General features: G+C 38.2%; 1 protein-coding gene across 3 annotated transcripts in view; it reads left to right on the forward strand.

Annotated features, from left to right (window-relative positions):
* The window catches only part of LOC124411789, a 44,927-nt gene extending 26,706 nt beyond the window's left edge, over nt 1-18,221 (forward strand). For 2 of the 3 annotated variants that reach the window (XM_046891219.1, XM_046891238.1), the window contains 4 exons: nt 6,555-6,641; nt 6,749-6,948; nt 15,284-15,694; nt 18,027-18,221. In XM_046891219.1, coding sequence (XP_046747175.1) covers nt 6,555-6,641; nt 6,749-6,948; nt 15,284-15,694; nt 18,027-18,220 — 892 coding nt within the window. In that variant the 3' untranslated portion in view covers nt 18,221. The remainder of the gene's footprint in view (nt 1-6,554; nt 6,642-6,748; nt 6,949-15,283; nt 15,695-18,026) is intronic. The other variant, XM_046891229.1, reaches the window with a different exon arrangement.
* Nucleotides 18,222-22,519: the final 4,298 nt, after the last annotated feature.

Here is a 22,519-nt window from a genome sequence, read left to right on the forward strand (position 1 = left end):
ATGACAAGGCTGTGAATCTCTCGCGCCTAAAGTAGCGGATTGAGGTTATGTTAATATTTATTCCTATTTCGCGAGAATTGTCTAAGAATAGTGTCATTCAACAATACCGTCGTCGATATTCGAAGATATTCAATCGACATAATAAAGGCTCGAATGGAGAAACAAATATCAAAAGCTGCAGAAATTGGGTTAGTTATTTATTGAAGAAATCTGAAATAAAATGTGAAACGTCATCAACGAGTGGGAGTCTAGACAAACTGAGGCAGGTAAGTGAAAATATTGTTTATCTCAAAAAGATTCTTTATTCACATAAAATTAATAATAAGTACATTGTTGAAACCCAGTAGAAGGTAGCTCCGGAGTAGATTTCTTACAGTGCAGTACTCCAGAAACCAGTTATCAGTGCCGATGAACATGAAATGAGTAATTAAATCAGTAACAAGGAATAAAAATTAATTATTGATTGTAAACACAAAGTTTAGGAGCACAAAAAGTTAGCGATCACAGCAAACGTACTTGACAAATGTCCTAATACCCTCAAAAACCCTCAAAGACTCCGTTGAATAGTTGACAAAGTTTATGCAAGTCCATTGTACAACAGTCGATGTTCCGTTAACAAAGAAGAGTTCACCAGACATCCAAGTACGAAAAGATAAAAAGGACAACAGTTAATTTCACAGTGTAACTCATGTTACTAAAGAAAAATTAGGAAACAACGCAATAACGTACAGGACAATCATCCCATAGCTCAAGGAGACCAATCTTCACTTCCGTGATAAAAATAAATGGATCGTTGAATCTCAGTAGAAGGTGCCTCCGGAGTAGATTTGTTACAGTGCAGTGGTCCCGAAGCCAGTAATCCGTACCGATAAACATGAAATAAATAAATAAAATCAGTAACGAGAAATAAAAAAAAATTGGGTATCTTGAACACAAAGCTTAGGAGTACAAAAAGTAGCAAGTCACAGTAGACGTACCTGATGCAATACCCTAAAAAAATCCTCGCTGACTCCGTTGAATAGTTGACAAAGTTTACGCAACTCCAATGTACCACAGTCGATGTTCAGTTAACAAAGAAGGGTTGACCAGACATCCAAAAACAGAAAAAGAACAGCAGTCAATTTTACAGTCTAACTCGTATTATTGAAGGAAAAAGTAAACAAAACGATAACTTACCGGACAATCGTCCTACAACTCAAGGAGACCAATCTCAACTTCCCTACTGATCACCCATGATCATCTGGCCACTGGTTCCCTTTCAATAAATGCTCAAAATGCCCTCCAGCAGCTGCAGCGCAGTAACCGAGCCGATCGTAAAATGCATTTGTTGTGTTCGATATAACATCTGGCGACAGGTTCTGCAGAATGTCCAAAATTCTGGCTTGCAGTGCTGCAAGGCCTTCAATTCTACCTTGTGCATAGAGAACATTTTTCAAATGGCCCCACAAGCCATAGTCCAGAGGGGCGAGATCAGGGGAACGAGCTGGCCATTCCACCTCCGGGCTTCCTCTACCGATCCAACGTCCAGGGAACTCTTGGTCGAGGTAATCCCGGACGGCTCGTGTAAAGTGAGCCGGGGCTCCATCCTGCTGAAACCAAACAGGTTCGCCCTAAAATACAGAAAAAGACACGTTACTTTTAGTAAGCATAACAAGTATTTATTTCAAAATCACAGGGAGTCTGCTAATAAAAAGGCCCCCCTCACACGATAAGGTACACTCACGATTTCTTCAATCAGCCTAAGAGCTGGTACGATGTGGTCCCTAAGTAACCGAAGATACTTTTCACCGTTGAGGTTCCCATCGATGAAAAATGGCCCGATCAGCCGATTACCAATGGCGCCGAGCCAGACGTTGAGCTTCAACGGGTACTGCGTGCCGGCCTGAATGAACAGACGAGGGTTGCTTCGGCACCAGGCTCTGGTGTTCTGCCTGTTGGGTTTTCCGAGAAGTATCACCGTACTTTCATCGGAGAAACAAATGCGACTCAACAAGCCCTCATCTGCATTCAGACGTTCCATCATCTCTTGGCTGAAGCGAAGACGATTATCGCCATCACCAACCAAGAGTTCGTGATGTACTTGAAACTTGTACGATTTGTACTTAGCTTCACGCAGCACTCTTCTGACCGACGCCTTGGAAATCTCAAGCTCCTGTGCAACATGGCTGGTTGGCTTGAAGGGATCCTCTTCGATGGTCAAGCAGATGTCCAGCTTGGTATCCCAACTTAGTTGCCGGTTTGGCTGGACCACTTTCTTCGTCCTCTCGTCGACACTCCCAGTTTGCTCAAACTTCAGGACCATGTTCCTGATTGTCGCGATGGACGGTATCGGTCGATCCGGGTGGGCAGCCGCGAAATGATCTCTATTTTCCCGGTACGTCAGTCCTTGATGGTGATGCTTCACCAGCTCCACTTTTTCTTGAACAGAAAACTTGTAATTAGGCATTTTCAACCTGTAAAAAACTTCACAAAAGGATTACGATACTTATCAAACACGAGGTTCACCACGTGCAATCTTTTTGCAAAGTGGCCAGTTTACGCGCGCGGGAGAGTTTATATTCGCGGGTGGAGAAGTTGGGAAACTTTACAGATAGATGATTTGATTGGCTGATATCGGTCGCGACGTTGGTCTCATCCAATCAGATTGTGGTAGCTGCGTGATTTTCGCGCCCTCGCGGGTGTTTTTCAGTATGCACAGAATTATGATACGTACTATTGTCTGGCTAAATACCACGTGGTGATCTGTTTCTGACTTTCAGTTTAAGAAATCGATATCCTTCCTTATCATTACGTGGGAAAACATGGAAATGGTTCCGCGATGAGAACGGCGACGTTTAATTACCGCGTGTTCAGCGGTTCGGATAAACAAATTTTGATAACCTCGCGAGCATGATGTGACATTCGCGATTCGATGAATTTTGTTGATTTCGGGAAAATATGGACTATAAGAAAAATTAACAATTCAAAGTCAATAAATGGAACTTACAAACGCATCACCTGAAACGATATCCAACGATCGGTAACTCGTGATTGTAATTTTCGAACGTGGAGTCAGTTGATGTCACATGGCAATGAGTTACAATAACGTTCATTTTTCATGCAATTTTTTACAAATCAGTTGTGTCCAAAAATATTAGAAGCTCCTAACTGATCATGATACCTTCTAATATTTTCAGATAGGAAACAATCCATCATCGAAGTGGGACTAAAGTTGTCAGGCATCGAAGCGTGTAAGTAAATTTCTGATTCTGTGATCTTTGCATATGACAATATTTTCACGTGTATTTAATGATAAAATTCGTCTTTTTTGGTAGGCTCAAAGTTTCAAGTGTGGTTAATGGGAGGAAAATCATACCTTACCTAATGGTCCAAACGTTGATGGCAAGGACCCTGATTTCTCGATTGGTGCCACCATTCCAACCATCGACCCTGATTGTTCCGTTGTTTCATCAGGCAACAGATACCCAAGGGAATTTCTTCAGGTCGTCGCCACCTTCTGAACATCAGTTGAGACAAAACTAAAGAGCACGACACGCCACAGATCATGATTTCTAAATATTCGATCATTTTAGATTGATCGAGCCAATAGTAATAAGTTTGTTTTTCAACAGTTGCTACTAATTAATTTTGCCGAGGAATCATTCCGTGCACCATTGTAATCCAAGCGGTATTATTAGCTCGCATTTCTTTTCAAATTTTATTCTTTTTAGTTTTGATATTTTATTTCTTACTCTCTTGGTATTCAATTCAGATGAATAGTGTTTCAAGTCTTGAATCAGATTCTACGAATGAGTTTTGATAGGTAAATTGAACCAATCTCAATCTAACAATGTTGGATAACTTCAGTAGAAAATATCTTTGAAGCCAATATTAATTGACGGTATCATCTGACTAGCTAGTTGCAGCTATCATCCATGCTTCAGTCTCGTTCAACTCCAGCAACGTCTACAGAATGCATTCACTTACTAGTACACGTTACAAATGATCACTTGGTCTACAGTAGGATTTACTTGCTGGCTAACTTTTTTATTATGAATCTCTATCAGGGAGTTATCCGGTAACTTCTCGATAGCTTGAAACCAGATTCAATTTTACACTCTTACCATGGTCCTTCACTTAGACTGAAAGTTTGTGAATCTACATTTATTACAATTACTTCTGCATCCCATATTAACACTGTCCGAAACAAAAAAATCTCATCCTGAGATTGGAAATGGAACTCGCAACGCAAAAGTTATCTAGTGGCACAAGTTGAAAACAAGGAATTTTATAACGGTTTCAGCGACATAGGAATTCCTTCCGCATATTCATGTTACCGGATGATGTTCCGAGCACTATGAAGAAGATACTTTATTGGATTTAGGTTTGAGTCTATTGTTCTTAAATAACAGCAAGTAGGAGATTATTTGAGAAAATGTTTTCATGAACTTCGTTCAAAATTAGGTATTCATTTGTTTCAAAGGAACAAGGGCTAGAATCTTGAATTTGATAAGTTAATATCTTCATATTATTGATCTGAACATTTCTTTAAAACATGGTTATCCTGAAAGGTAATTGTGATACTGAGGTACATTTTGAAAATGTCTATTTTCAAATTGGGTCACAGAATGTTCCTCAGTTTTACTCTTCGGAATAGATTTTCTTTGTTTCGAACTGCACCAACATGAAATTCAGAAATTATTCCAGTAAATGAAATATTTTGATTTTAGTATTAGGTTCCTTTCATTTATTTAATCGAACATTGCTGAAAATTCACAAAATGAACTCGAATAATTATTGGGTAATTTTCTGTAGTCGTAACAACAATTTTGTTGAACTAAATTCTAGAAAAAGAGATTCACAGTTGTGTTATTAACGGTAAGATATTCCAATTTCTTGAACAATCAAGAATCATCAAATCTAATGTTACCTTCTGAAATTACCAGAGAGTGACAAAGTTGATTAAAAGATATGTTGCACGCGATATGAAATTAAAAGAAACTGTAAGACCCACAACTTCTTCCAACAACCAACAAAAGAAGTGATAATGTTTGCATGTGTCATGAATTGAATAGGGGGAGCAGATATCAGCGAATAGCAGAGATGCAATTATTCTTACTGCATTGTCTGTTGATAGAAAAAAATGTCATTTTTATTCTTAATGTATGAAGTAATGAAAATGATTGAATAAATTGTCCCTACTTACCTGCTTTGTTTCTTCCAAGCACCAAACATTTAAACAGATTTCTTGTTTCACTCGATTAAGACGAATTGTAAAAGAGCATTAGCATTAAATTCCGACCGTTCTTTCAAGAATCAACTTTCTGGCGCAATGACAAATACTTCCCAAGCCTTTGCGAGTCACTACCTCGATTATTTGACACTCTAACCTCAAAATAGCGTATGAACTACATGGCCGACAAAAACAAAGGTTGACAGCTGAAATTCGGGGTGGCCAGACTGCACGGACGGCGGATTTAAACTCGCGCATGCGCAGTTGCTGTATAGTTTCTAGAGATGGTCCCGGTATATGACATGCCAGGTCAGCGGGGCCTTAAGTGGCTGGACGTTCTCAAAGGTGCAGTTTTATGCTAGAATGTATTCAGGGCTGTCGTCATACTAATACGACCCGCCTAAATATATATATATATATATATATCTTTTCTAATGGAATGCACTATGGTTTAACTCGAGGCAGTGCACCATTTCCATATGTTTCAATTTTACCAATGCAGGGGGCAGAATGTGCGAATCTTCCACATTAATGACCGATTTTGTGTCATCGAAGATCTCTGTCAGTCATGCTTTCTTTTCCTTCCCTTCGTCCTCATCGTATGCGTAACGCGCATTTCTCACGATTTTTCATACAATCTTCTGTATATCCTTGTGAGATTTGTTACCTGGATTCCATGGTATTCCGTAGTAATTGCGTGTGAACCAAGCGTTAGTAGCTCTACATGCAACTCGTATGCCAGCCAAATCATAGGATGGCTTGAAGAAGATGTGCAACAAGTCCGATCCGTTTATGTTGATGACTCCAAGTTCCTTGGGTATAAGTTTCTTGCTATAGCCGATGGAACTTTGCACGACCATGATTAATCTCCGTGTGGTGAAGAGAGATGTTGGAAGTGCGTTGATATTTCTTGAATACTTATGGAAGACTGACTATACGGCTTCCCGTGTACCCGCTTTTATTCCTTTGCAGAAGGATTTAAAAAAAAAAAATTGGGGGTAACATCGATTATAGATGCATTGAGCAAATCTAGAATCAATTTTTGAGAGTTATGGCACAAGACTGCATAAAATTTCGAATTTGTTAAATTCTTCGTCATAGTATTTCAACTGTAGGTGATTTTCCCTCGCCATATTATACATTTCATATTAGATAAAGACAAGATTCGGATCTAATTAAACCTCTTCATTTTTTTTACGGATGAGGAATAGAACAAGCTATGACTTAACAGGATGTTAAGTGTTTTCTCATCAGAGAGATCATTACAGTTCACTCTATTTCAATAATTAAATGCATTTTAGACCCATAATTTATTTCTTCGTTTTTCAATCTTATATTTCAGGTCACTCTCTGGCGCAATTGATTACCAATCCTCAGTTGCAGCCGAAAAGAACGATTGCGAGATCATCGTGGTGAGCAAGGTTTTAACGTAAGTACTGTATAAAAAATGCATTGGCCTTGCTTGACATTCGGCGTTAACTTATTCTTCAACAACAATTTGAAAACCATTCATATTTATTGTTATGAAATTTATAGTGAGTATGCGGAGGCGATAGAAATGAGGTTGAAGAAACTTGGTCTTACAGTGGATTTATTATTTCCTAACGAAGATGTCCCATTGAGTCGTGTTCTTGGAAATATCGCTAGTCGTGGATGTTTGTATGCCGTTGTGGTCACGCATATAAATCAAGAACACAGATCTCTCACTCTTAATATCTTACACGGGCTACCTCAAGGTATTGTGAATCACTTTCTCCTCGTTTATGATTATGTTTTCAATTTCATCAGAGGTGATCCACCAAATTTCTTTTGCATATTCAAGAAGCATTGTGGTTGTTTATCTAATATAGAGCTATCATTTTCACGTGTGCCTAGTCCATATAATTTCAATAATTTTTCAATTGATCACTGGCGAGAAGAAAGGGCTATTTCATAAAATATGCGAAGAACCGCCTATATCACGAAATACTAAAAACAGTGTATTCTCGAGTTTCGCAAAGAACAGGATAGTTTACCTGTGATTACTATGATTAATGTCCCTGATACTGTAGTCTGTATAGGTGAAATAGTCCGATCTTTACGTATCTTGCAGAATAGAAGGCAAATATTTGGCCTTCCAATCCGATCGATCAATTTTGTCGAATCTTGTCATAGATACCCTAGAAATTTATTATCTTAAACTACTAAATTCCAGAGCGAATCACCATCCATAGATGCGATTGATTCATGAAGATTAAGTAAATAATGCTTTTCACTAAGGGGGTATTGTAGTTTAGAAATTTGAGAAAATCGTTTTTTTTTGCATATTAGTAGAGTTACATCTTTTATGTATGTTTTGGCTTAAAGCCGATGTCGAATTTCCAAAAATTGAGAAAGTTATGGGCACTCGAGTGAAAAAATGCCTGGTATACACTTAGAACGAGTGGAGTTAAAGGCTAGAAACATCAGCGTATGAAGAAGCTGTAATTGCGACGAAAGGCCACCTACATACCTCATGAATCGCGGATCAAAAGTTGAAAAAAAATTCCATTTCATCTGATGCAGAAATCAACGTCAAGTCCGAGGTCAAAACTTTAAACATGTTCATATCAGAACTACATTTTTGAATTCGGTTCAAATAAAATCTGGAGTTCTACATAACCGATTGACTTCAAACTTGGTATGGATCTTCATAACTCTATAGCCCAGACCTCGGGAATCGCTAAATAATGATAATGTATTTCAATTTTTTTTCAAAATTTACAATATTGGAAAAAAAGTTACGGTAATAAATTAATTTTTACTTGAGACGGTCGACATTTCTGAATTTAAATTTTTTTTGGTGTCCCGGTCAGAATGACATGCTTATTGATCAAGAAAATCGATTTTATATCTGTTTTGGATTAATGAGAGCACTAGAATCATGTCAATCATCTCAATCCGTTTTTTTTTCTCGGCAATTTTTGGAGGCCCATAACTTTCTCAGTTCTTATTTTTTTTTAACAAAAACGTCATTGTCAGTTCGTGAAAATCAATGAAAAAAGATTGTAAAAAATAGTTCAGATGGTGAAAAAATATTTCTTTTATTATTAAACCCGAAAAAATGCCTGATATTTAGCCCTTTAGACTAGAATCCCTCCTTAATGGAAATCATAAATAATGTGGGAGTCTAAGGAGTCCGAAATACATATAATCAAACAACACTATTTGAGTTGTTGAAGTAAAATAATGTGTGAGAAGGCTCATATCCTCTTTATTTTCCACGGATAGAACAAACTGATCTAGAGTATAGCTAAATCCCAACTTCTCTAAATGGTTCTGCTCCACATATTGTAACGTGTTCGGCCGCCACACCGGCCAGCCGAACAGGCAACAACAGCTGACCACACGGTCGCACTCACAAGGGGAGGGCGCGAGCTTGGGGTCACAGATTTCAGGGCCTTCCTGGGGTTGAAAAGTACTTCGAAATAGCAAACCACAGGCCAAGCAGGAATACCCAATTCTCAGCCGCTTTCGGGAAAAATCGATTTGAAAATCGTAGCGCTATCTATTAATTTTTTCTTTCTTGCCACCTGACAACGCATGTTCACCTACAACAATTTTTTTAATCTACTTACAAAATGAGTGGATTGCAACACCATTATTTTTCATTGTTAAAAACTGATTTACTACAAAATGTTACAAAGGTTTATAATGTATTTTGATTCAGAAAATATTTTTGTTTAGAATGTATCTTGGTTGACAATGCCTTATTATTCGCTACCATTGCCGTCTGTACAGGTGTTGCATGTATTCGGATGGTACTTATCATAAAAGCATGAAAAACATAAATTCTCCTTACACTATGCGCATTTTATGATTGCATCGTTCTCACACCAGTAATTTTTTTTCAAAAGCGACAGCGGAAAACATACGTCGTTAATGGATACAAATGTAGTTCTTCTATCAATTTGGCGGCAAACCAAGCATATTTCAACATATTGTGACATTTCAGAGCGCTGAATTGATTGTGAACCAAACTGGTTTCGAGACGAAAATACGATGCGTGATATAATAAATCAGTGTTTAAGAATGAAAAATAATGGTGTCGCAATCCACTCATTCTGTAAATAGATCGATAAAATTGTTGGTAGGTGAATGTGCGTTGTCAGGTGGCAAGAAAGAGGAAAAATTATTTGTTAGGGCTACGATTTTCAAATCGATTTTTCTCGAAAACGACTGAGAATTGGGTGCTCCTACTTGGCCTGTGGTTTACTATTTCGAAGTATTTTTCAACCTCAGAAGGGCTCTGAAATCCGTGACCCCATGCTCGCGCCCTCTCCTTGTCAGCCTACTGTCAAAGCACGCAGACACCGGACAATGCACATGGGCGGTCAAGGCACGAAGTGGAACTAATCGTTTCGTTGTTCGGACATGGTCCGCGGCACTGAAAGTTGGGTATAAATATTAGTGTTTTGGATACGTTAATCAGCAGACCCATGGCATATCACCCGACTGACTCGTTACTTTCGGAAATCAAATCTCTGGCACGGTAATGAGCTGACTCACCACGGTATTGCCGGGCAGCTAAATAAACTTAAAATTAGATTCACAGCGAAATCATACATAGAAAAATTCACAGGCAAAGCGCCTTCTTCAATGCAATAAATTCATTAGAGTTCATGGGATAGCTGTGTAGCGGCTTTATCAACCTTAGGAGAAAATGTAAGGAATTTCAAGCCTTAATGAGATAGAACAGTTGAAGTACAAGACTATTTTAATCAGGAGCGTAACCTAATAATCGCGTTAATCATTATTTTGCTATTACTCATAGTTATTATTTTTATTTACAAACTCTGCTTGCGTGACCGTGTGGTGCATTTGGCGCCAAAACTTAATGTTTTCTTGAATTTGATTAATTCACTGCATATTTTACGATACAATACCTTGCATCCTTACTCTGCTAACAGTTTGCTCAAGGCTACTCAAAATGCAGCAACAGTATAAAATCCTACATCTGTTGGGCAGCAATGAGGTAAAACTCTGCGACTGCTAGCTAGACAGAGCAAATCAAGCAGATTGGTAAGCTACTAGAAGTAAAATCCATAATTAGCGGCGGGACACGGCGACGGGTTTAAAACTCCGAGTCCGTAAACAGTATTAGGAATAGCAACTGTGAATCAGTGCGGCTGAATTTGTGACGATCACGAGGAAGGTGTAAATCTGGGTCTATAAAAAGACAGGGACGGCAATCTTTGAAGCACGCGTTTGGAAAACTGCAGCAACGGTAAATTGGTGCGTCTGAATCTGTCACGAACACAGGGGTGGTGTAAAAACCTGAGTCGGCGAGAAAGCACGGACGACAATCATTGGAACCTGCGTCTGTAAAATCCGCTGCTACGGAGTGAAATCCTGCCTCAACCAGAAATATAGTTCTGGAAAAAACTGGGATCATTGATCAGGAAAAGGCTAACCATCATCCTTCATCTTTCCAAGATAGAGCTCCTTCTCCTAATTATTTCGAGATTTATTTGACCAACACAAAGACAAAGACTTCCACCAGCATGGGTAATAACGAGTATTGTGCTCTCAGAAACTTAAACGTTACAGTATGGGATCATAACTTCTTGAAGCTACCTTGCAGTTGAAATTTAATCAGCGACATATCGGACGCTGGAGACATGTAACATGCCGAAAATAATACATTGTGTATCAAGGGTGGAAAGGAGGCGAATTTGAGGAGTGTGAAGCGAGGGCAGCCTTCACACGAGTCAAATCTCATTCCTCCCGTGATGCACCCGATACTTTTTGTCCGACTGCTTTTGAAAAGGCGTAATTTCATGCATGTAAAGCTGGCGTGAAGTAGCGCGTTTCAGGCCAATTCGAAAGCGGGCGGACAAGGGCTTCCCACTCAGCTCTAGCGGGCGCACTGGAATCAGACCGAAATGAATACGGCGCCTCTTTACGTTACAAATACGTACTATCAGTTGCTGTCATGTCAATAATTGTTCTAAGAAATATATTTCATAAAACATTAAATATACATTTACTGCTTCGTTTTTTCCCGTGTATAGCTAAATAACTCAATGGTGCTGATGTTTTTTTTTCAATATTCGCGTCTTCAAAAGGGGCGAACAAACAATATCGTGTGCACTACGAGCGGAAGCGATCGGAATTGCCTCCTTCCTGGTCTTGAGTTTTACTCGCGAAGGTGCTCGACCGCATTACCTCACGTCTGGCTCACTTTTTGGCGGGCATGTACGGTCCTCGAGCCGTTTCTACCGCAGGAAACCTATGAGATCGCATCACTACTTCGTAGTCCAGACGCTCGCAATCCGCTGTCCCCAAACGCAAGTACGGTACAGCAGCGTTTCGCTCGCGAAGGCGCTCGATCGCATTACCTCATGTCTGGCTCCCTTTTTGGGTTGCTTGTACGGTCCTCCAGCCGTTTCTTCAGTAGGAAGATTCTGAGACCGCATCACCACTTCGTTGTACAGACGCTCGTAAGCCACTATCCTTTGACGCGAATACAGTACAACAGCGCATCGCTCGCGAATGTGTCCGACCACATTACTACAAGTCTGGCTCGCTTTTTTTATGCGCGTGTACGGTCCTGCAGCTGTCTCTTGCGCAGGAGGATACTGCATCACCATCGCATCGTAGGCCTATCCTCTTACAGACTCTTCGTCGACTTGGTAGCTCCAAGCTGTTTGTTCACATGACGGACCCTACGGATCACTCAGAGCCGAGGAAAACATCTTATCATACTCTCTCGTCCCGTTTTCTGTACTTCCTCATCCGTGCAATTTATTTGCCGAAATTCGTGCGGCACAAAGAGGGTTCATTGGGTAGGTAAGTCCCTTATTATAAGATTGTCAACTTATTGTCGGTTGTTGACACAGGGTGTGCCGCAGCGGGGCAAGGGGGGGGGGGGGGGGGCAATTTCTAGCTCGGGTAAGATAAAAAGCACCATCAGCACCCTCGACTCCGACTCGTGCACCTTCATCTGACCCTCACTACAAATGGCCCATTTTCTTCCTTTGCCGTACAGTGTACTAATTGTACATCTAAGAAGGGAAGCGGGGTTTTTAGTTGAGTGCGATGTTTGCAGAATGAATCGTAGATCCACTGCACCGTAGGTGTGCCAGATCGAAAACAAGATGTGCATAAAGCGCATAACACAAATATACTTCCCTCCCTTGGCGTATACGATATTCTCTATACACTTGTTCAAAATACGCGTTATCGAATTCTGTGAAGTGAGTCATTGTCATGAAAACATCCTACTGGCAATGAAACACCCAGATTATCCGCTAGCGGAAGCACGTTACGAGTTGTTTTGACTGCTACGAGAGTTTTTTCCCCTGTCACACGTCTGAGAAGCTGCGCCCCCCTCCTACCCAATTCGCTCAGAAAAATTTGAAAAAATTAGGAATTTAAAAGCCATTTATGAGCTTAATGGATTTTTGATGTGTTGTAGATGTTGTCATTCTGAAAAAAAGTCTCCATGGGTGGGACCCTCTTCTATAAATAGTTTCGGCGCTAACGATCACCGAATCTTAAAATGTTCATCCTATTTCCAGTATTCCTTTGTGCAAGCAAAACTACAAGAAAAATAATTATTTCTAATAAATAATACGAGGCATGTAACCGGACGTGGCCATTTCAAGTCTATGGACTCATCCCCTCCTCTAACCACACTGATTTTACCTGTAGACGGCGTTACGTGATGGAACCTGGTGCAAATAGGCGTTTTTGGTTCTCCGATGGGAAAATAGAGATTAGAGAGTGCCTTATACTACACATGTATATTAGGTTAACACTTATTTAGGGTGTTGACGATTTTTTTCCGGTTCACCCTCCAAATCAACTTCAAATAATTGTAATTTTTTCAGATTCTCACCTCAACTCTAACCCGTGCCGCCAACAGGATGGATTTTCCCGTTTAAAATACCCGTGTATCGGAAACATTCTCAGTACATATTTTATTGTAAGAGTGATAATGTTCAAAAAATTTGTAACTACGAGGTTTTAGTGGGCGTTAGTGCTACTATCTGAGAAAAATTCACATCGTACTCCACAGTCTAGACGAATTGCACACCCTCGAAATATAATTTTTTTTTTATTCAGAGGGTGTGCATATTTTCTAGATAGCCTGGTATGATCATGTGAATTTTTTTTGTCACTGTCAGAAAGGTATGTCCCTGATTTCAACATAAAGTTTTATAACACTAGTAGCAACAGCCTTTAGCTAGAAGGGCGTGAATGAACCCATATTAGCTATCACATTGCCAGGAGGCATAATCTACAAAGATAAGAAACTTACAGAGGCCCACAAAGAAGAAAAAAGTGTCTGAACTCGGCATGCGAAACATGTTTTCTTGCGTACTTTTTATCGATGAATCCGAATCTAAAGTCAGAATATGGCATCTTCCGGTCCGATTTTCAAGTAAACGGTGTCCTATCGTATTCTTCGTTTTATGAATGCCCACTGTAACACCCCGTACCTCATCCGTGTGGTCTCAATCAACAATTTTCTACCACAACGCATACAATCAGATATGGATCTCATTCAAATTTATCAGACTTGGCCTATTCGTTTTTTTCGTATCGTCAAATTCATTCCGTGACCTGATACGAATATTCGACGTAATGCCCCCATCTTCTACCCCGTCCTCCGTAACTTACTACTACTCTGGCGAAAGAAGAAGACTTGCCCAGTAAATGCAATTTGTTTGGGAAGTTTTGAAGCCATACATTTCGTGCTCAAACGAATCTCCGCGGGGTCGCATTCGATTATAATCGTTAATTTGCGAACCATAGATCAGAGTTCGCTCTTTTTCTCGATCGCAACACTTTTTAGTTGGCGTACATTCCTTTATCGCATCACCGAGCTTATCTATACCGTGCATTTCTAATATTTCGACATTCAAAACCAAATCGTTGTTGTGGACATCTCCCTCAAGGAGAAGACAAGAATCGTCTCTATTAGGATCTGATTCCGTCATGCCGACCTTGTTACCATGTTTTTGGTACTTCCAGGAGAAATTCTACGAGAATCAAAATTATCACGAGGAAAGGATTCTGCGTCGACGGTCGGAGAAAGCTTAGTAATTTTGATTATATTCGACCGTAGTATTGAGTGAACTCTTTATTGGACGAGATGGGTTTACAGTCGAACTACTTGCGTCCATTGCCCATCCTGCGACGGAACGGCTAATTTCGCTCTACCGTTGAACGAACGCATATGAACAGCGACAAACTTGTTCAGCCCCATCGGTCGAGAACTGTTTCTTAGCATGATGTGCTTGACGTCATTCATCTCCTGCTGAACTGATATTTATTTCCTCCTACAATTCAATATAATTACGTTTACATATGAACTAGGTCGAAAAATTTCCAATTTACAATAATGCTTGACTGAGTAATATAGTTAGAGATTTTGAACAATTACACAATTGAAAAATACGAATACTTGAGGACATGTTCCCATAGGTCCGAAAATCCTACAAAAAAATTGGCGCCGTGGTGGAATCTTTGAAAAGGTCTCATATCTATTCCGGCTGGACCAAAGGTAGTGAAGTCCGAAATGAAAATTTTGTGAAATACCTTGAACCCGAAATACTTTTATAGATTTATGAGAATGAAGCTAAACTGCATGTTTGTATTTCCAAAGACTTGAACATGTTCGGCTGCTATCTCTGGCTGCTAGTTTCAGCTTCATCACAAGTTCATCGAGTGCTCTGTTGATATACTGAGGAAAAAGTTAGCACCGTATAGTGAAGGAATTACAGTAATATTACTTACCGTGTATTTTGCGAATAATTTAATATCTCTATTCAATTACAGTTTATATTTATACATCTACGTTTGTCTTTCTGTGATAATATCTATGACAAGATTCGCCATCAAAATATTGATTCTACATCCACTGTCAATATTTCAATCGCCACAATGCTGATAACAATTTTAATATTTTATCAAAGCTACAAAATATCGATTAATGAATTGTAATTGGTGACATTCATTTTGAGATTTGAAAATTTTATAAAGACGAAAACATTTACGCGTTCTGGTATCTTTATTATCTTTGAGTTATTTTCTTTTTTTCAGAACATAGAAATATGCCCGTCGAAGATGCGATTGCTCTGATAAACCATGATTTCACAAACTACAGAGCAGGAAGTTCACGCTCCGTACCAATAAACGTACCACGTGCAACAGATCGTCATCCTGATGCTGTACAAGTTTTACTGAACATGTTAGCTGATAACCGGCAGTTAACTGTTCTACAGTACGATAGAGTTTTAAAGTACTTGGAAATGAAACGTGAAGAGCAGGTCCAAATTGAACTTGGAGATGCAAAAGATCTTGCATCTGCCACACCTGTTGCAAGCGACCCAAAGCAGGCTGAACTTCAATCTAGAATTTTGAACATCTTGAACAGTAACAAACCAAATCTTATTCCGGGAGCCGTGCCCAGCCCAGTTCCAGCTCCAACACCAGTCACACCAGCAAACTGGGGTACAAGTAACTTCTTCTACAGAACTACTTCTGTCATAGACTGTTTTTTGACAGTTAATATTAGAACAGTGTAATGACAGGATGTCTAAATGATCAAATTTATAACTGTTTTCTAGTCCTTTGATAGGAATTTTGAGGCGATTTCGATTTGACATTTTGGTAGACACTACGAATGAGTTGAATAAGAGTAATACAGCCTTTGTTATCAGTAATTAAAAGGTATTGGTAAAAAAAATTCTTATCATCAATGCCATAAGACTATCAGATTCATTGAGCTTACGCCATGATGTTTGGGTCACAATTGCTTTATTCATTGCACTCTACATGGCTTGTGGTGCCATTATATGTATACGTTCAGAGACAAGGTTTTCAATTGGGATCTGTTCTTGACTTTAAGCATGCCGTTTCGTTTAGGCAACGTCATATGCATTTTTACCTTTTTATTGCTTCGAAGGTAAAGTCGCTCAACACAAAGCAACATATATGTTCCCTGGCGGATGATAAAATATATACCGTCTGATACGACACACTAGTCATTAATATTTCGTAAGAAGGCCGCGAATTCATACCTTTAACATGCTTTGCGTTGGCCAACTTAACCGTGCAAGCAAGAAAAAGTCCGAAAACGCATATGATGTTGTCTAAATGAAAAGGCGTACTTGAAGTCAATAACAGGTCCTGCTACTGCCACGGTACAACAATAATACTGAACCGAGTACATTAGGAAGGTGGACGCAACATCCGTGAGAATACATTTTAACAAAAGTTGTTGGGTTCGAAGAGGTACGTCAGACGGTGACCTTCAGTTTAACCTTGACCTTAACGTTCAAGGTCATTTGAAGGTCAAATCGAATTTTTTAAGTGAAACCCCTATTTTGACCCTGGATTCAGAGGGAGCGCAAAAGTTTATGTCCAGATGGGTACTTGAGCCTCTGTGGAATGTCTTTCAGAGGTTATTTCAAGAACAAAATATTTTAAATTTGGCCAAATTTTGTACATTTTGAAAATTTTTCAATTCAAAATTTTGTTACGTCATAGAGCCGAGGTACTGACGAGCGCCGCTGCATGTCTCCCACCCGAGATGTTGTTTCGGGCATCTTTTGTGTCCGATCTCGTCGCTGTTCTCGAGTCAAGGAATGGAGGAAGTAGTGAGACTTGATGTAAGGAAGCTTTACGATTGAATGTATAAATGCTTTATTGGAATAGTGACGTATTTAAATGTATAGTTGAACGAAGTGGATTGTTTGAATGTTGGAATTGGAGTTATTTGACGGAGAATGGAATAGAAGTGTATTAGACGGACTTTAGAATTGAAGTGCTTGGACAAAGAGTACAAGTATACGAAAGGTATGAGAATCCAGAACAGTGAGGAATAGAATTAGCAGAGTACGGGCGATAGCGCTGGATAGAAATAGGAGGACAGGATGGAGACTATGAGGTTGCTATGGGGAATTTGGGAGAGTTAGCAGGTAGCAAAAGATGGGGAACACGTTTGGCGGAACGCCGGACGTAAAAATCTTGTGAATTTTGAAAACTTTGACAATTTTTTTAAATTTTGTGAAGCTTAAAATTTTCAAAATTTAGCTTAACTTAAATTATTTTATCCTTAAACTAACCTCTAAGAGTAATTCCAAAAAAGAGCCTCAAGTACCCATCTAAACGTAAAATTTTGCACTTTTTCCGAATCCGTGGTCAAAAATAGAGGTTTCTAGTTTGAAAAAATTTGATCTGACCTTCAGAGGGCTTTGAAGGTCAAGGTCAAATTGAAAGTCACCATCCAATGTCTCCCTTTGAACCCAACAACTTTTGCAAGGATTATTTTCGGATTGGTGGCCCCCCTAACGAGGTATTCAGGTGCGTAATTTGAAATGGGACACCCTGTACTAAATTCGGATGAATTTGGGTACCAATATTTGGAACATGAGCAAGTACCCAGACAGTGTGATCCTATACATCCCTGATCATCACAGTTTGTCCTTCAAATTTTGATAAATGTTATTTCATTGAACTAAACCTGTCATTGCATCGAATGAGTTTTATTAATTGATACAAATTGGAAAATATAAGAATTTAGTGGTCAGTTTTGATCCAAAGACCAACCCCGGCTAAGCATATGAAAAGTGACTCCACCGGAAAACAATTTTTTAATGAACTTATTGCTTCCTATTAGCAAAAGATTGCTTTATACAAAATTTTAGACTTCTGTCGATATTTTTACTGAATTTGCGTATTGACTTGTTTTGATTGTTTCAGCTTGACTAAGATAACTAGCAGTCAAGATTTTTTTATAATGATGAATCATAAAACCTGTAAATATATTGTATTCTGCCAGCAGCTCCAACACCCGCACCAACTACAGCAGCCCCAAATTCTGGAGTAACTCCGTCGCCGTTGCTCAATGATCCGACTGTACAAAAAGCACTGGACAGTCTTCTGCAAGGAAACTTGCTGAAAAGTATTGGAGATCATCAACCCACCGCCACGACACCACTGTTTGCAGCTTTTCCCAATATCGGCCGTTTTTGAAGGGAATTTCATAATGCATACTAGTGAGAGCGAAAGAAAAACACATTCGAAAAATTCAATGGAAATATGGCTTGATGCTGTTATTGAACCAGTCAATTTGAAGTTTTCACATTTCCCCATAATTGCCCTTCATGAGTCGACTCTCTGATCTACAAAAATCATTGCATTTCTCACTAGAAGATTTAAGCTTAGCAAATAGTTATGTTGATACTTAGATACTAATACTAATAATATTATAATATAATATTACTTGGATTCGTGATGAATTGTTAGCCAAGCTTATGAATGTTAGAATACACGATTCTGTGTGATCTATGATATGCGTCTTCTCTTCTCATTGTTAAATTAAGTTCTGTGCAGAAAGCATATAATGAACAATGAATGTGCTGACCAATAAATCGTTATCTATTAAAAAATATGGAATTTGAAGATAACGTTCTCTTAAATTACAACCACAAAGAGTATGTGTCATAGGCTTGATGGTTATTCACATAATAAATTTTTTTCTTGCTGCCGACCGGATAAGTTATGCATCATACTGAAAAATTAAACATATCGGACAAAATAATTCCGACAATTCTATTGTTTACCCAATGCTTTGGATAATTCTTCTTAGTCTCAGTTGTGTGTTCTCAACATTCGCGAAATAGGTTCCATTTCGAACTCTACATGGCGATGTGACGTTATACATAGTATGTCTGTGCTCCTGTTTGCAATTATTACATTCCCAACATCTTAAAAATAATTCACTCAAGAATTTAGTATTCTGTAATGAATAACAATCAGATAATCAATTGGACTAATCATAGTAATAGCTACATCAAATGTTCTTTAGCGTTCGATTATTTATAGTTGTGTCAAGGATAAGGCATCATTTCAATTTTGAGTAAGAATTCATAATGCTTGCGGAAAGTACAATTATTATAGTAAACTTAGGTTTATAGTGTCTTAAGTTTCTCAGGACACTGATGATCTTACCCCATATATGACATTCAATTTACAAATAATAAATCTACATCATTTACATGAAAAAATAAAGAAACTTTTATTTGAACCATATACAGTAAAATCTCTATTATCCGAACTAATTAGGACCGAGCTTAGTTCGGATAATCAAAAGTTCGGGTAACCGAAATTCAATTTTATCTTCAGGTAAAATAATACCTATATACAAAACAAATTTACATCGACAAACAGGCTCTATTAAACAGCCAAATACATATTAAACCTGTTTCAAACACCGAACGATTATTTCATTACTTTTCTCTTATATAGTTGTCTATTGCCAATTGATGAACGATTGCTTCACATTTGTTATCATGCAATATGTATATTTCGCTCCGAAAACGTATTTTTCGAGTCGGCGTTCGGATAAATCAAGTCATGGTTCGGATAATTGAGCGGTAGGATAATCGAGATTCTACTGTACCTTATAAGAGCCTTAATTCGTTTTTATTTTGATTTCAAAAACTGAATAGTTAATTATTATTCTGTTCAACAATTCGAAATTGTGTTATAAGTATATTTCACGCTGATTTTATGTATGACGTCTCATTTCTGTGACACGCACTAGATTGTACCTAGGTACAGACTATGGTGAGTCCTAGCGTTAGATCTCCATACAGAGTGTGGCTTGAAATCTGCACAGTATTGTTACAACCAGACTTCCCTACTCATATATTACACGGTTCCTAGTCTATTGTTCAGTTTCAAAATGATCAAATATAACCAAAAATTTAATGTATCCTTGCTAGAGCACCTTATCCATTGTTAAGCACGTATAGTAGGTACGTAAGTACACACGTTGTGATGCACTACTGATGCATATAAGAAAGTGCACGGTTATTTATTTTGGTGATATATATGTTTTAATCAATTTTTTTTTGTCAAATGAGTTTAATTAAGTCATAAATTCGAAAATTTATGGTAACTCGAGAAAAAGACTTGTTGTTAGATGATTTAGGAGGCTTACGTCATTATACCACCTAGCCGTCCTGAACATGTTGCCGCTAATTTCTCTTATTATCTTATCGACTTTTGTTTCATGTGCTTTATTTTGAAATTGATTGATGGTTCTTCGCTGAAGCGCATTCTTTACTACTACACATGTGGCTAATCCAATCCAAAATCATGAATTATTGTTAATAGCAAAGTACTAAACTCAAAATTCGAAAAGGCGAGAAAAAAGACTACACGTAAAGTGTTTAGAGTCTCTGGGTTGTCTAGTAATTCAAGTTACCAGATCACTAATCACAGATGCTACATCCGATTTCTGCTATGGTCGTTTATTTTTCAAGATACTCATAATTTTCTGATTTACCATTCAACGTAACAAAAAATTTTACTTGTTCTTTGTTAATTACGTTTTTGCAATTTACGTTGTTTTTTCTTCTCTTTCTGTACATACTGATGAATTGAAAAAGCGTTTACAAACAAGTGTGACTGCATTCTATGATTGTAATCTAGCCATTTCATTTTTTTGGAAATTCTATAATCAGGATAGCCATGTTCATACAGTATGGGTATCAGATGTGTGCGTTACGATCATCTCAGTTTGAAAAAGTTAATAACAATTTCTAATTCTGAAATGACCAAATTCACTATTTGAGCAGCTAATAATCACATCCCCGTGATGTAAATTACCTGGAATGCTTACCAGACGAGAGCGCTCAACTTATTTTATCTAAAACGCCGGATATTTTGAAGATTTGAAGCAAAAAATATATTCTTATATTTCTTAAAATTGGGCAAACTCACTTTTGACTTACTTTCAGTGTAAATATAAGTCTTGCTCGTTTCGTCTATTAGTATATACTTCGCAGAAAATTTTCTCATGATAAATCGTTAGCTTTGCTTAGATTATCAGTTTGGGTATCCTGCGACGACATGCCTTTCAATACTCATCATGGTGTTATGATAAGAAAGTAGCCTGAGAATCGAATAATTCAACAATCTAATTGACAAAAGTGAAAAGGCCTTTTCAGAGTGATTACAAACCTGTCTCATCGAATGTCCAGAGGTACACGAAGAATCGCAGAAGAAGTGATTTAACGCTTAACAAAGCGGTTGGAACACGTTTATGATAATGAACATCTAATGAAGAAAATTTTATTCGGAGAGGTACAAGATAACAGAGATCTAGTAGAGTATATAGGGGTCGGTGTAATAAAGTGACACAGTGTAGAGCGGAAAGATCTGAATCATTATTTCTAATAGTTACTAATTGTAAGAGATCTAGATCGAAACACTGATCAAGCAGATTTTTCTGAAATTTTTTTCTGAACCATCAAAAATTAATATTTTATCAGACTCTTTAATTTCTTGCAAAATCTCTATTTTGTATAAAACCTTGTTGAACACAACAGACTGCGAATCTTTATCATTCGTATTAAGAAAAGTTGGCTCGGTGCTCAATTTTTTTGCAATCAAAAGAATCACAAATGATTATTCTCAGTTATTGATTTTAAATGTTTTTATTGTTGCCTACATGGTATTTCAGTTTGTAACACAATTCTAGTTTATGCTCAGACTAATACCATTTACCTTCTCATAGTTTATTCCATATGTACCCGATGAAAATATTCAATACGAGTGAGTAGACGTACCTGTTTCAGGCACCCTAGTACTGCATGTGGCCATCACTTGATATATTTGTGACCATATCCATGACCTACAATGCAACTGATGGCTATAAGCCTTTGTTGCACACATTGTTGTAAGTCATATTTTTTATGTTTACGAGGCGTACCGGGGCTTTTCCGGGCTGCTAATCGCAAATCTAGACTCGAACCATGAAATATAGGTATGAAATATATGTATGTACCACCGTGCGACAAAGGGATAAATGGTACCAAAATATTTGGTTCGCGTTGATTGCTGTAGAGTTTGACTTTCCGACAATTCGGTGATAAAACCTTCCGTTTCCATATTGAATATGATATCTTTTTCTTTGATTAATTCAACATAGAACTAAATAGATTTATAGTAATAGATTTGGGACCTGTTGCAACAAAAACGTTTCACATGTCTGGTTGGAGATGACATAGTGGTTAGAAATGGCGCTTCCACCGTACTTGTGTGTGATGTATGTGGATACAAAATGCTTATCACGTTATAGTTAGCGAAAAATACATCAATCGCTAAGCAAGTGTCTCAAGTGTGAAAGTAAGATTATTATTAAAAATTGAATAAAAGTCATATGTTCCGACAAACCAGGAAGTACAACTCGCTATTCCCTTGGCCGTCCAGGCCAGAATGAAAAAATTCGTTGACATGTTTTTAACAATTCGTTATTACATA

This window comes from Diprion similis, chromosome 2 (genome assembly GCF_021155765.1).
Source record: "Diprion similis isolate iyDipSimi1 chromosome 2, iyDipSimi1.1, whole genome shotgun sequence".
In the NCBI taxonomy this organism is placed as follows: domain Eukaryota; kingdom Metazoa; phylum Arthropoda; class Insecta; order Hymenoptera; family Diprionidae; genus Diprion; species Diprion similis.